Raw genomic sequence first — 13,970 nt, 5'->3', positions numbered from 1 at the left:
TAATAGGAGTTGAATATGACGTAAGCAAATCGCTTGCCGTTGCGGGGGTCTCAGCAGACCAAGGACACACCAGCTCAGTCTCTTTCCCAAAGACCTCATTAAAGGCTTCCACCCCTCCCCCCATCTCAGAACTCAGAACCTTTCTCTTATCAATCCACCCCCAGTAAGTGCTGACCCCCGAACCAGTCCCGGCTCTCCCTCGGAATGGGAATGGGCTGTAACCAACTTCTTTGGGGTTGGGGGGGTCCCATCCCCCAACCGACCCCCTAAAATGACGCCCCGTCGGCCTCTTAGGGAAGGTTTCTGGGTTTGCCACCCAGGCGCCCAGAGGTAGAGGCGGGCCCGGGCTTCTCCCCGTCAGCATCGAGTCTCAGCACGGAGCTATCCCGTCCCCCCCGTCTCTAGAGCTGGCTCCTGGGCCCGCCTCAGTGGGGATGCCCCCGGGGGCCCACGAAGCCTTTCCGGGGCTTCCCAGCCTGTCAGCACCTCCTGAAACCGTCCACTTTCCAAGTGGAAAAGCTGAGCGGTGGAACCTCGCTCGAGCCCAGATCACCTAGTTACAGGCTGGGTTGGGCTTGATCCGGGCTCCTCAGCCCGCAGCACAGAGACGGCTCCCGGCTCCCGGCTCCCGGCGCCCTTTCTGCAGAAAAACAAACTTCCCACGCGGGCCCGGGCGGATGGAAACAAAAGTTGCAAGTTGGAGGCGTGGCCTCTGCTTCCTTGAGTTCTCATTGGCTCAGGAGGCGAGGAAGCAAACTGCGCTTGCGCGCTCTCTGGGACCATACAAAGAAAAGCTGGTTGGCTCTCGTCGAGCACGTGCCGTCTTCTGTCATCGGTGTGCGCCTGTACGGACGGACGGTGGCCGCGGCGGAAGCGACTGTAGCGACGACGATGGCCGGGACAGGGCCGCCCCCGGGACTCCCGGGCGCGGGGGGAGCTTTGCCCTCGGGCCCCGGGCCCGGCGTGCCTGGGAAGAGCGGCGAGGAACGATTGAAAGAGATGGAGGCGGAGATGGCGCTGTGAGCCCTTCCCTCCCTTGCCGGGCCGGGGCGGCTATCTCCCTGTCTCCGTGCCGGGGAGCCGGGGAGCCCGGGAGCGGGGAGGGGCAATCTCTGGGAGGAGGGGAGAGGGGGGTCCGTCTGCCGGGCCCGTCAAGTGTCCTGTGTCTGCCCCTGCCCGTGCCCCCGCGTGTGCCGCGTCTCCTGCCGGCGCCGCCCGGGGCGCCTGCAGCTCCCGGGGCTGCCCGGAGCGTCTTGTCCGGCCGCGCGGCCCCATCGCCGTCCCTGGGTCCAGTTCTCTCCTCGGGGCGGCCGTGTCCGGACCTTCCGTGCTCCCGTCTCCCTCCCCGCACCCTCCTCTTCCCGTTCTCCGGGGCCCGTTTCTCTCTTTCCCGAATCTGCCGAGACCGGCTCCGCACCCGGAGCCTCTGGGGTCTTTCTGGCACCAGGCCCCTCGGATCGTCTTCGCGTCTGAATCGTTTTGTGTTTGCGCCCCACAGGTTTGAGCAGGAAGTCCTGGGGGCGCCCATGTCCGGGATTCCGGCCCCGGTTGTCCCAGCGGTGGAGCCCGCGCCCGTGATCCGCCCCATCATCGCCACCAACACCTACCAGCAGGTGGGGGGGAGGGGGGGACGGGGTGCCCCTCCGACTGGTCCGTGAACGCCAGCCCAGCTGCGTCTGGTGCCCGGCTTCCGAGGAGGAGGGACCCCGAGCTCCCTCACCGACCCGTCCCCTTGCCTTCCCCCGCAGGTCCAGCAGACCCTGGAGGCCCGGGCAGCGGCAGCAGCCACAGTAATTGCTCCCATTGTAGGGCCCCCTGGCCCCTTTGTGGGTCCTGGTGAGTTGGAAAGAGATGTGAGGGAGGGTCAGGGGGAGGAAGCCCAGAAGGTCTCCCACCAACGCAGTGTTTTCTTCCCCGCAGTTGGTTTTGGCCCTGGAGGAGATAGAGGCCGGCTCGACAGCCCCGAGGCCCGGGATGCCATGTTCCTTCGCCGGGCGGGTCAGTGCCCAGGAGGCAAAGCCTAGGATTGGACATTCTCTGCCCCTAACACACACACACATGTGCAGACACACACGCCTAGTCTCCCCCCTGCCCAGGAAACCCTCCATGACAGTCACAAGGTTCTGAGGCAGCTCCTCGGGACTTTTTCCTGAGCCCGTAGAATTCCCCAGGGCCTCCTCAGAGACATTTCTCCCAAGTAGCAAACCTTCTTAGAGATCTAACCCCGAGGGACCCCAAAAGATAGCACAAGTCCTTCAAAGAATTCCGCCCATTTCCTCCTTCCACATTCAGACGTCTCGTTCTCAGTACTCCCTGAGACTCAAGAGGTGCCAGCCGTGACCCCGGCATGAGAAATGTCTCAAGTGACCCTAGGACTCCTCAACCCCCGAACCCCTGAGGCCTTCCTTCAGAGGCCTTGAGGCATGGCCCTTCACGCCCTGTCTCCATCTCTGTGTCTCTCAGCAGTGCCCCCGCAGCGTCCCCCCATCCTGCGCCCAGCCTTCGTCCCCCATGTGCTGCAGAGAGCGGGTGAGAGAAGGGCCCAGGGAATGCTCCCTGGCCCGGCCCCATCCCCTCTATGGCGTTCCCGGCACCTTCAAGACTTAAGGACCCCCGTCACCACACACCTTCTCTTTCTCTTTAGCAGGTGGTCCACGTCCCATGACTCTGCGGCCTCCCCACCAAGCTCTGGTTGGGCCTCCCCTGCCTGGGCCTCCTGGACCTCCTATGATGTTGCCACCTATGGCCCGGGCACCAGGACCCCCCCTTGGCACGATGGCGACCCTGAGGCCTCCTCCAGTGAGTGTGCATGGCATGGGAGGAGGGAGGAGGAAATGGGAGGGGGGCGCAACCTTTCCTAAACCCTGGACCTTGAGAGTGGGGTCTGGGCACCCCATGGCTGTTTACATCTGGTCTCTCTGCACCCCTGTTTTCTCTGTCCCTTCCCCCTTGAGTTCTGGGCCCTCTCAGGTGCTCCCCTTTCCAAGCTGGGAGGGCATCTGCTAGTCTTGGAGGCAGGGCGGGTGGGCCCCTACCTGGCTCTGGGACCCCTTGCTCCCCTCTCCTTGTCTGATGCCATCTCCTTGTGTTTGCTGCAGGAGGAGCCTCCAGCCCCTCGGGAACTGGGCCTGGGCCTGGGCCTGGGGCTGAAAGAGAAGGAAGAAGCCGCTGCTGTGGCTGTGGCGGCTGCGGCGGCTGCAGGGCTGGAAGAAGCAGGTGCGGCTGTGGGGGGCCCGGGAGCTGCCGCAGTCATTGGGCCCAGCCTCCCCCTGCCCTTGGCCATGCCCTTGCCTGAGCCTGAGCCCCTGCCTCTACCCCTGGAAGTCGTCCGGGGCCTGCTTCCACCTCTGCGAATCCCTGAGCTCCTGTCCCTCAGGCCCAGGCCCCGGCCCCGGCCTGAGCCCCAGCCACCCCCAGGACTCATGGCCCTCGAGGTCAGTGTGGGCCAGGCCCTCCGCTGAGAGCAGCGTGCGGGTGGGCCGAGGGAGGGCCGGGGTGCTGTGGAAGGTATCAGGCATCAGTTGCTACTTTCTGAGTTGGAGAAAGTTTGCTGGGGAGGGAGTGAGATTTAAGGACCTTAGTCTGCTCCAGGCACGCCCCATCCCCCAGAGACCTTCTGGTCTTCACCCCTGCCCCCTTCCCTCCTCCCAGGTCCCCGAGCCTTTGGGTGAGGACAAGAAGAAGGGGAAGCCCGAGAAGCTAAAGCGGTGCATCCGGACGGCGGCCGGGAGCAGTTGGGAAGACCCCAGCCTCCTGGAGTGGGATGCAGGTAAAGAGTGGGGGCTGCTGAGGCGGGGGGTGAGGAGAAGGGGCTCCTGGAGAGGCTGGAGCCCAGACCGACTTCTCCCTCTGCCTTTGCCCTCTAGATGACTTCCGGATCTTCTGTGGGGACCTGGGCAACGAGGTGAACGATGACATTTTGGCCAGAGCCTTCAGCCGCTTCCCCTCCTTCCTCAAGGCCAAAGTGATCCGGGATAAGCGCACAGGAAAGACCAAGGGTTACGGTTTTGTCAGTTTCAAGGATCCCAGTGACTATGTGCGGGCCATGAGGGAGATGAATGGTGAGTCTGATCTTGACCCCCCCCCAAGTCTATTACCCCGGCCCTGGGCCCGATGCCAGACTGACCCAGCTCTCTCCCCTCAGGGAAGTATGTGGGCTCCCGCCCCATCAAGCTGCGCAAGAGCATGTGGAAGGACCGCAACCTGGACGTCGTGCGGAAGAAGCAGAAGGAGAAGAAGAAGCTGGGCCTTAGATAGCCCAGACCCCCGAGATTCCCCCGTTTCCCCTGTGATGACTTTGCTCCTGTCCCCAGTCCGAATAAATTTGAATTCTTTCCATCAGACACTGGAGCATTTTGTTCTCTACACCAGGGTCCGAGGCCTACCAGCTTCTAAAGTGGGGGGGTGGGGGGGCAAGGTTTAGGAACATAAGGCCAGGACCCCTAATCACTCCCATTGCAGAAAAGAGTTGGAAGGATGGCAGCTGCTGAGGGGGAGGGGCGGGCCCCAGGAAAAGCCCCAAAGAAATGGCCCGCCCTCCTTTCTCTGATGTCATATTTTCCGTTATTCTGTAAAGGGGGAGGGAGGGGGGTGTCAGGGTCAGGATGGGGCCCATCCTCCCAACAGGAAATGACCTGGGGAGCCCCTTCCCCCTCTTGGACTCATCCCCCAGCCCCAATTTTCCAGGGTCTTGTGTGGGGGGGAAGGGAACCAGACCCACTTGGAGATTAACGTAAACACACATTGAGTGATGGGGGACAGAAACAGGAAGTCAGATGGAGAAAGAGATAGGGACTACAGGAGGGCTTCCAGAGGGAGCTGCCGGCCTGACGCCCCGAATTTACAAAAGCCTGCCCCCCGTGGGGCCGCCCCGGTGCAGAGGGGGGAACTGAGTCTCGGAGCCAGAGAAATGGAGGGGGGGGGGCCTTGCGGGGCTGCTGGCCCAAGGGAGAAGGGTCTGGTTACTGGAGACTTCCAGATCCCCATGGCTGGCTGACCTGCGGGGAGAGGGGGAGCTGAGCCCGAGCGCGCGCCCCCAGAACCGGGACAATAGGGCCCGGGTGGCAAGGCTCACTCACCTCGGATGGGGTGTTGGGAAACGGGGTGCCAAAGGGCTTCCTGGAGGCAGGGGCGGCAACCCCAGGCCTCTTAAAGGGACAGGGCTACGGGCCGGGAGACCACAAACCCCCCCAGCGTCACACTGGCCCATTGTGACGTCAGCCCGGGGGGAGCCCAGCCGGAAATCCTCCACTTCCGGAGATAAGAGTTCGAGCCGCCCCCGCCCCCGCCGACGCCCGCCAGCTAGTCGGCCCGCAGCCCCCTCCCGGCTCTGAGACCTTTAACCCTGCCCAAAGACCCCTGCCCAGGGTTCCATGTCTAACCGACCCGCTGCCAAGCCCCGACGCCCAAGCTCAAGCCTGCTCAAGCCGGTCGCAAAAGCCCCGGGAGCCCCCGTGACACCCTGCCTCCAGTCCCTCAGACCTTCCAGACCTGCCCTTCGCAAATCCCCCGGGCTGCGGGCTTCGCGCAGCAGCTGCGCCAGGCCCAGGCGCCCAAGCCCCTGAGGGCGGGGCTGGGGGTGGCCAGGGGCTGGGGGTCGCTCGCCCGCCTGATCCCCCCCGCCCCGGGAAAGCCGCTCGACTGCGACGCCCGCGCCCTGAGCGTGAGGGGCTGGTGCTGGGGGGACCGCACCTCCGCCCCGCACCCACACACCGCCCCCAGTGCCGTCGAAACCAGATCCTCCAATGGAGTGGCTTACGTAGCGGGGAGAAGGGGCGTCCCGGGGCGGCTCAAGAAAGGGCTAGCTTTCGAGATGGTCGGTCCCCTGCTCGGGATCGCCGTCCGGCCCGACCCCGCCCCCTGCCATAATTATTGCAACCTGACCCCGTCCCGAATCCAAGAATCTCTGACGTGTAGGAAAATATCCCCCCTCCCCAGGCTCCGGAGAGGGGGGGGTCTTGTGTATGAAATGGGGCTGAGGACCCCGGGGTGAGGAACAGTGAACGCTAGAGAGGTGAGAGCGCGCCGGCCCGGGACTCTCGCGGGGAGCAGGGAGGGTCAGGCAGCTCCGCACGCAGCGCAGCGCGAGGCTGACGGGCAGCGGGGCCCCGGCCAAGCGAAGGCTCTCCCGGGCTCGCTCTCCCGGGCTCGCTGGGTCCTCGAGGAGGCGCCCGAGGGGCTTCCCCGCTTCTGGGGGGGCGGCAGCTCGATTCCAGGGGAATCACCCTTCGGGGGTCCCAGATGGGTGGGAAAGGGCGGCTGCGGTGGGAGGCTGCACCTCCGCGGGTCCCCCGGGCACCCCGTGGAGACAACCCGCGCCTCTCTTCTCCCCAGTATCCCGCTGCTGCCGTGAGCCCCAAGCGTGACCATGGACCAACTAAGTTGGCTTTGCTGGGATGAGCTGGCGCTGCAGGAAGTTCCCCTGGGGTCGGGCATGGAGCACTCAGGCCTGGGTACGACGCCACGAGGCATGGGGGGAGGAGGGGGACAAAAAGCGAACGCGACCCCAAGCCTCGCCTTAAAGTGGCTCCCCAGAGCGCGCTCGTGGCCCCTGACCCCCCTTCCTTGCTTCCCCCCCCAGCTTCGGGCGAACCAGATTTTTACAATTCAAAGCCTTCCGTGGTGTCAAACCCCAGAGATTTGGACCCTCGGACCCCCTGCACTGGATGGAAAGGTGAGGACAGACCGGGAGCCGGGTCCGATGGGGGCGGAGTGGAGGCAGCGAGACTCCCTAAGGGAGCAGGTGCTGCAGGCCCGCCGCCTCCGGCCACGATCCCGCCTCCGGCACGATCCCGCCTCCGCAGCTTGGGTTTTTAGAGGGGGAAACTCGAAGTCGTTGCTTGTGCATTAAAAGAGAAATTAACTCGCCGGACGGTCGTTTTCCGAGGGGGCCCTGGCGGTTGGTGGGGGCAAAAAAGATCTCCGAGAAAGTGGCGTCCTAACGGGCCGAGGGTGTGCGGGGGAGGTGCGGCCCGAGGGTCTGCAAAGGCTGGGAATTGGAAGTGGAGCTCGGCCCCCGCAGGGACGGGGGAGCGCGGGGGGACGGAGGGAGCGCGGCGGGGATGGGGGGAGTCCGGCGGGGGCGGAGAGAGTCCGGCGGGGATGGGGGGAGCGCGGCGGGAACGGGGGGAGCGCGGCAGGGACGGAGGGAGCACGGCGGGGACGGAGGGAGCACGGCGGGGACTGGGGAGCGCGGCGGGGACTGAGGGAGCGCGGCGGGGACGGAGGGAGCGCGGCGGGGACGGAGGGAGCACGGCGGGGACTGGGGAGCGCGGCGGGGACGGAGGGAGCACGGCGGGGACGGGGGGAGCGCGGCGGGGACGGAGGGAGCACGGCGGGGACGGAGGGAGCACGGCGGGGACTGGGGAGCGCGGCGGGGACGGAGGGAGCGCGGCGGGGACGGAGGGAGCGCGGCGGGGACGGAGGGAGCACGGCGGGGACTGGGGAGCGCGGCGGGGACGGAGGGAGCACGGCGGGGACGGGGGGAGCGCGGCGGGGACGGAGGGAGCGCGGCGGGGACGGGGGGAGCGCGGCAGGGACGGAGAGAGTCCGGCGGGAGGTTACTCTGGAGGCCCGGCTTTCGGAAGATGGAGCGGAGCAGACTCCGGGGTCCCGGGGCCGCCAGCGCTGACTATTCTCTTTTCTCCCCAGATTCCACATCAATCTCACACCTCCCCGGGCTCCCGACAAACGATTGCGCCTCCGATTTCGTGTTACCCGAATTTCCCTGGGGGACTGGTGAGTTCTGGAGATCTAGCTGTCGGACAGTAGCGGAAGGACGCGGGGAGCCAGAGTTTGGGGGAGCCAGGGTTTGGGGGAGCCAGGGTTTGGGGCGAGAGCCCCAGTCTGTCTGCCAGGTGAATTCAGGACCTGCTCGGGATTCGAATTCCCCCCAGGCAGACTCAACAGTCCCCGAAGGGAGGGAGGAGGGAGTGGAGCACCCCGGTCCTTGCAGTCGGGACGGGGAGGCCTCGGCCTCGGGCAGCCCCTGACCACGACGGCTCTCTCCTCCCAGACTCCTCCTCCCTGAACCTCCAATGGTCCGGCGACTGGACGGACTCGGCGTGGCTCAACCCAGTGTCCCAGGGCTACGGCCCTACCCCCTTCGGCTACTCAGAAAGCGCGGGGATCGCGGATCTCAGCGCGAACCCCGCCAGCTTCTCGTCGTGGGCCGCGCCTTCAGCCCCGAGCGCTCCGAGCGGCTGGGACTGCGCGTCCGTCCCGACGTGCTGGGAGGCCGGGAGCGCTGCGGCCCCGGAATACCCCGGCTCCTGGGAGCTAAGCCAGCCCGCGGGGTACGCAGCCCCCCCGAGCGCGTGCCCCGTCACCTCCACCTCCACCCCGCGCTCGGACCGCGCCATCCCCTCCCGAGGCCCCAGGACGGGTCACCGCGGTAAGTGGGCGCACGGGCTCACGGGGTGGGTGGGAAGAGGCTCCGCTCTGGAGAAAGAGAGCGTGAGTTCTTGGAGTTAAGAGAGCGGGAGAGAGGCAGGGCCAGCCAGCGGTGAGCAGGTGCTGGAGGCTTTGAGGAGGGGGCTGGGGCGCCTGGGCCCTGGATGAAGTGGGAGGTGGGAGTCTCGGGGAGGCAATTCTGGGGACAGGACACCAGGGTTCTTGGAGGGGAGGAGGGAGACACGTTGTAATTGTATGAATGAAGCACCTATCTTTATTAAGGGGAGGGAGGGATGCGGCGGCTTGGAGGAGGGATGGGTCGGCACGGAGGAGCCGGGAGGCTGGACGCCCGGGTTCTCACCGGCCGACCCTTGTCTCAGGCCCCATTCAGCTGTGGCAATTCCTGCTGGAACTCCTCCGGGACCGAGCGGGCGAAGGCTGCATCCGTTGGACCGGGAATAGCCGCGAGTTCCAGCTATGCGACCCGAAGGAGGTACGGGATCCCGACGCTCCCTCCCTCCCCTTTTCCGCACCTGCCCTGCTCCTCCCCCCCTCCCCTGGGCATCGGGCCCGCGGCCGGTGCTCTTTGACTCACTCACCCTCCCTCTGCACAGGTGGCCCGTCTGTGGGGGGAGCGGAAAAAGAAACCGGGGATGAATTACGAGAAACTGAGTCGGGGACTGCGTTACTATTACCGCCGGGACATCGTGCACAAGAGCGGAGGCCGAAAGTACACTTATCGTTTTGGGGGCCGCGTCCCGGACCTGCCCTGACCAGGCCAGGGAGAGCCATGTGCAAGGGGGGGAGTTGGGGGCACCCGCGGGAGGAATAAAGCCTCGGACTCCTCCATGTGCCTCTCCGAGTGTCTCTGTCCCAATGGAAGCCCCTCGGACTGCAAGGCCCCCTGGTTTCGGGCCTTCCCTCCAGCCTCTGCTCTTCTGACTCCAGCCTCCCTTGCGGCTCCAGGCTTCCACCACCACTCGCCCCCTGGGGAATGGTGGAAGGCTGACCCTCCCCTCCAGAGCCGTCCTCCCAGAATCTTGGTGGGCCCTGCTCTTCAGCTCAGGTTTCTCTAAAGTTGAGAGCTGGAATTAGTGAGCAGGAGGACAAGAAAAGTGGTACCCTAAACTGCCCTCAAACCCTTCCCGTTTATTCTCCCCACTTAGTATGTAAGCTCCGTGAGGGCAGGAACCCTTGCAATTTTTGCACAGTGCACTTGACACATAGTAGGGCTTTAATAATGCTTGTCCATTGATTGGTTGACTCTAAGGAATTCCCTCTGAACTTCTCAGCCTCGGTTTCTCTCTGTGTAAAAGACAATAATATTTGCACTATCTCCTTTCCGATCAAATGACTAGCATTTTATTAAGCAATTACTCTGTGATGATCTGGGGAAACAAAGACATGAGGTTTCGGTCCAGTTCTCAAGGAACGTTCAATAGGAGAGAAGACTTGGGGATGGAACGGGAACTGGTCGATGAGCCACAGTACAGAATATGAGAGAGGGAGCCACCCCACACACACCAGGGATCAGGAAGGGCTTCAAGTACACCATGGGATCTGAGATGTGTCTTGGAGTCCTTGGGATTACAAGAGGCAGAGGGCAAGGAGTATATTCCAGGCATGGGGGAGGGAAAGAAAGAGGAAAAGAGGTCGGAGAAAGAAAGCTGGAGAGGGGAGAAAACATGAGAGGAACAAAGAAGGGGGGAAGAGAAAGGGGAGGAGAAAGGTGGAGAGAGGAAAAGGGGGGAGACAGGAGAGAAAGGGAAGAAAAGATGAGAGCATGAGATAGACAAAGATGGGAGGAGGGGAGATGGAGAGAGAAGAGGGGGAAGAGAAAATGGGAAGAGAAGGGAGAGAGCTGGAGAGAGGGACGGGAGAAAGGAGAGAAAGACGAAAAGGAAAGCATGAGAACAAAGGAGAAAGGGAGAGAAGAGAAGGAAGCAGGGAAAAGAAAAGAGGAAAGAAGAAATAGAAAAGAGAAAAAGGGAAGAGAGCATGAAATGGACAAAGGAGAAAGAAAAGAGAAATGGAAAGGAGAGAAGAAAGGAAGGGAGACAGGACAGAGAGGAGAGGGAAAAAAGCATGAGATGGACAAAGGAGGGAAGAGAGGAGTGAGAGGAGAAAAAGAGGGGAAAGAGAAAAGACAAAGAGGGGAGAGAAGATTAAGAGCATGAGATGGACAAAAATGAAGTAGGGAGGAGGAGAGAGATGGTGAAGAGGTGGAGAGGAGAGAAAAGGGGAAGGGGAGAGGAGAGAGGAGAAAAAGCTGTAGAGGAAAGAGCATGAGAATGAACAAAGGAGAAAGGAAAGAGGGATGGAAAGAAAAGAAAGGAAGGAGGGGAGAGAAGAGAGATGAGGAAGAAAAAAAGATGGAGAGGGAAGAGATGGACAAAGGAGAGAGATGAAGGGGGAAAAGAGAAGAATCAAAGATGGAGGGGGGCAATGGACAAAAGAGAAATAGAAGAAAAGAGATGGAAGAAGAGGGAAAGAGAAAGAGAAAAGGGAGAGAAAGATGGAGACTTTGCAAACTAAGAGGTTGTGGCAATCAAAGTCAGGATTCCAATTAGGTTCCTAAGTCCAAGTGCAGCACTATCCACTGGACCACCCAGCTGCCTCAGAAAGGAGAAGATTTGGTGACTCATTGCTAAAGTGGAGAGGGAGGGAGTACAGGATGATACTGAGATTTCAAACCTGGAGTGCTGATGGTGCCCTCAACAGAACTAAAGAAGCTTGGAAGAAGGGGTTTGGGGAGAAAGATAAGTTTGTTTTTGGACATGTTGAATATAAGGTGCCAACAGGATGTCTACTTTGAAATGCCCCGTTGGTTGTAGTCCTTCATTCTGGAAGAGAGGACCAAAATGACATCATTATGTTAGAATCCAGTTACAATGCGTCTAACTGGCTAACCACACCAATAAGAACTCAGAGCGCTCTGCCACAGATTGGACACAAATAGTCCCTATGAACATTTAAGGGGCTTCCCTAACTTTGTGCATCTTGAATTTCTTCTGAGCTAATTCATTCTACTTTGTTTATAGAGCACGGCACCTTCTCTGAGGAGGGCACGCCATGCTGGGTGGTCCTGTGCCAATGTCTCCCATGTCATACAATCTATTCTAAAATTCTTAAGAGATGCAGAAAAATGATTATTGAATCCATGTGAACAGATAAAGTCAGCAAAAGAGAAAGCAGAAATAAAAAAGGGAAGAGCCTAAGCGGTATAGAAATATAGAAATAAATGATACATTGGCAAAGGAGCCTGAGGAAGAATGGCCAGCTGGTAGGAGACCCAGGAGAGAGATGTATCCTCAGAACTCAGAGAAGAGAATGAAGGGGAGATAATTCTGGCCAAAGTAGGAAGAGAGACTGAGGATAAGAATTAAGAAAAGGCTGTGAAATTTAGTAACAAGGAGTTGAATAATGAGTTGAGTGAAGAGCTCGGAAATACAGATTCCATAGGAATAATAAAATGGAAGAGGAAGTTGAAACACTAACTACGGACAGTTTTTTCCAGGAGTTAAGATTCAGAAAAGTACATGGAACAATAGTTATCTAAATAGTGGGATTAAGTGGCTTTTTTCAGGATGGGAAAGAATTGGGCATGTTTATAGTAGTAGGGGAAAACAGATTAGAGGTGATGTGGTGATTAGATAAAGTAGATGGTGCTAGGAGCTAGGGGCTGAAAGAGGAAATGGGATCTAGGGTATATGATCTTAGTAAGAAGGGTGAACTCTTTAATAGAGACTGAAATAAATGAGGAAAGGATGAGAAATAAATCTAGGGGGTTATGAGATGGGGTGGGGAGGGACCAAGGAAAATGGGAGAAGGCACAATTCTCAACAAATAGCTTCAATTTCTTTCAGTCAAATATGAGGGTTCTTAGTTGAAAGTGTTGGGGGAAAATGTGCAAAAAATGTTTATGGCAGCCCTTTTTGTAGCGGCAAGAAACCAGAAACTGAGTGGATGCCCATCAGCTGGAGAAAGGCTGAATAAATTACGGTATATGAATGCCATGGAGCATCATTGTTCTATAAGAAATGATAAGCCCTTTTTTATTTCTCATTTTTTTTCACTTTTTTCACTGATTTTTCCTGTGCAGCATAATAAATATGGAAATATGTTAGAAGAATTGCACATATTTAATCTATAATGGATTACTTGCTGACTAAGGGAGGAGGTGGGGAGAAAAATTGGGACATAAGGTTTTGCAAGGCTGAATGTTGAAAGTTATCTTTCTGGGACCTGTATGTGCCAAAATGTTTGTGGCAGCCCTTTTTGTAGTGGCTAGAAACTGGAAAATGAATGGATGTCCATCAATTGGGGAATGGTTGGGTAAATTGTGGTATATGAATATTATGGAATATTATTGTTGTGTAAGAAATGACTAGCAGAAGGATTTCAGAGAGGCCTGGAGAGACTTACGTGAACTGATGCTGAGAGAAATGAGCAGAACCAGGAGATCATTATATACTTCAACAACAATACTGTATGAGCATGTATTCTGATGGACATGGATATCTTCAATAAAGAGAAGATCTAATTCAGTTCCAGTTGATCAATGATGGACAGAATCAGGTACACCAGAGAAGGAACACTGGGAAATGAATGTGGACTACATGCATTTTTGTTTTTCTTCCCCGTTTATTTTTATCTTCTGAATCCAATTCTCCCTGTGCAATAAGAGAACTGTTCAGTTCTGCACGCATATATTGTATCTAGGATATACTATAACATATTTAACATGTATGGGAATGCCTGCTATCTAGGGGAGGAGGTGGAAGGAGGGAAGGGAAAAGTGGAGGAGAAAGGTGGAGAGAGGAAATGGGGAGGAGACAGGAGAGAAAGGGAAGAAAAGATGAGAGCATGAGATAGACAAAGATGGGAGGAGGGGAGATGGAGAGAGAAGAGAGGGAAGAGAGAAAATGGGAAGAGAAGGGAGAGAGCTGGAGAGAGGGACGGGAGAAAGGAGAGAAAGACAAAAAAAAAAAAGTGAATGCAAGAGATAATGATGTAAAAAATTACCCAGGCATATGTACTGTCAATAAAAAGTTATAATAAAAAAATTAAAAAAGAATAACAAAAAAGAAAACTATCTTTCCATGTATTTTGAAAATAAAAAGCTATTATTTTTAGAAAGAAAAAAAAGAAATAATAAGCAGGCTGATTTTGAAAAGTCCTGGAAAGACATGAACTGTTGCTCAGTGAAGTGAGTAGAACTAAGAGAACATTGTACACAAAAAGATGTGATGATCAACCATGATGGACGTGGCTCTTTTCAACAATGAGGTGATTTGAGCCAGTTCCAATAGACTTGTGATGGAGAGAGTCATGTGGATCCAGAGAGAGGACCCTGGAGACTGGATGTAGAGCACAACATAATCTTTTCACCTTTTTCGTTGTCATTGTTGTTTGCTTGCTTTTTTTTTCTTTCTCATTTTATTCCCTTTTGATCTGATTTTTCTTGGGCAGCATAATAAATATGGAAATATGTTAGAAAAATTGCCCATGTTTAACCTATATTGGATTACTTGCTGACTAAGGGAGGAGGTGGGGAGAACGGAGGGAGAAAAATCTAG

At 57.9% G+C, this 13,970-nt stretch overlaps 2 protein-coding genes across 7 annotated transcripts; both read left to right on the top strand.

The window, feature by feature from the left end:
- Positions 1 to 683: 683 nt before the first annotated feature.
- RBM42 (RNA binding motif protein 42) lies at positions 684 to 4,341 on the top strand. 6 transcript variants are annotated; one of them, XM_074306755.1, is made up of 10 exons: positions 684 to 1,019; positions 1,499 to 1,613; positions 1,749 to 1,836; positions 1,921 to 1,998; positions 2,464 to 2,529; positions 2,645 to 2,799; positions 3,099 to 3,434; positions 3,652 to 3,769; positions 3,867 to 4,061; positions 4,145 to 4,341. In XM_074306755.1, exons 1-10 carry the CDS (start codon positions 892 to 894, stop codon positions 4,255 to 4,257), a joined length of 1,392 nt encoding a protein of 463 aa, XP_074162856.1. In that variant the 5' UTR covers positions 684 to 891; the 3' UTR covers positions 4,258 to 4,341. The 6 variants fall into 6 exon arrangements, with proteins under 6 accessions (XP_074162856.1, XP_074162853.1, XP_074162851.1 ...); XM_074306752.1 differs by having other exon boundaries at positions 816 to 1,019; positions 2,467 to 2,529; positions 2,648 to 2,799; XM_074306750.1 differs by having other exon boundaries at positions 816 to 1,019; positions 2,467 to 2,529.
- An 882-nt stretch (positions 4,342 to 5,223) lies between these two features.
- Positions 5,224 to 9,240, top strand: ETV2 (ETS variant transcription factor 2). Its single transcript, XM_074306756.1, has 7 exons — positions 5,224 to 6,013; positions 6,334 to 6,452; positions 6,581 to 6,673; positions 7,651 to 7,737; positions 8,015 to 8,392; positions 8,772 to 8,884; positions 9,006 to 9,240. The coding sequence occupies exons 2-7, from the start codon at positions 6,368 to 6,370 to the stop codon at positions 9,162 to 9,164; spliced, it is 915 nt and encodes a 304-aa protein (XP_074162857.1). The 5' UTR covers positions 5,224 to 6,013; positions 6,334 to 6,367; the 3' UTR covers positions 9,165 to 9,240.
- Positions 9,241 to 13,970: the final 4,730 nt, after the last annotated feature.

This window comes from Sminthopsis crassicaudata, chromosome 3 (assembly GCF_048593235.1).
Source record: "Sminthopsis crassicaudata isolate SCR6 chromosome 3, ASM4859323v1, whole genome shotgun sequence".
Taxonomy (NCBI): domain Eukaryota; kingdom Metazoa; phylum Chordata; class Mammalia; order Dasyuromorphia; family Dasyuridae; genus Sminthopsis; species Sminthopsis crassicaudata.
This window is presented reverse-complemented; position numbering and strand designations above follow the sequence as displayed.

Excerpts from the sequence above, each read along its gene's own strand:
- RBM42 (XM_074306755.1), top strand. The coding sequence starts at position 892 with ATGGCCGGGACAGGGCCGCCCCCGGGACTCCCGGGCGCGGGGGGAGCT. Across the intron at positions 2,530-2,644 it reads CCATGTGCTGCAGAGAGCGG|CAGGTGGTCCACGTCCCATG; the intron begins GTGAGAGAAGGG and ends CTTTCTCTTTAG. Across the intron at positions 2,800-3,098 it reads CGACCCTGAGGCCTCCTCCA|GAGGAGCCTCCAGCCCCTCG; the intron begins GTGAGTGTGCAT and ends TGTTTGCTGCAG.
- ETV2 (XM_074306756.1), top strand. The coding sequence starts at position 6,368 with ATGGACCAACTAAGTTGGCTTTGCTGGGATGAGCTGGCGCTGCAGGAA. Across the intron at positions 6,674-7,650 it reads CCCCTGCACTGGATGGAAAG|ATTCCACATCAATCTCACAC; the intron begins GTGAGGACAGAC and ends TTTTCTCCCCAG. Across the intron at positions 8,393-8,771 it reads CCCCAGGACGGGTCACCGCG|GCCCCATTCAGCTGTGGCAA; the intron begins GTAAGTGGGCGC and ends CCCTTGTCTCAG.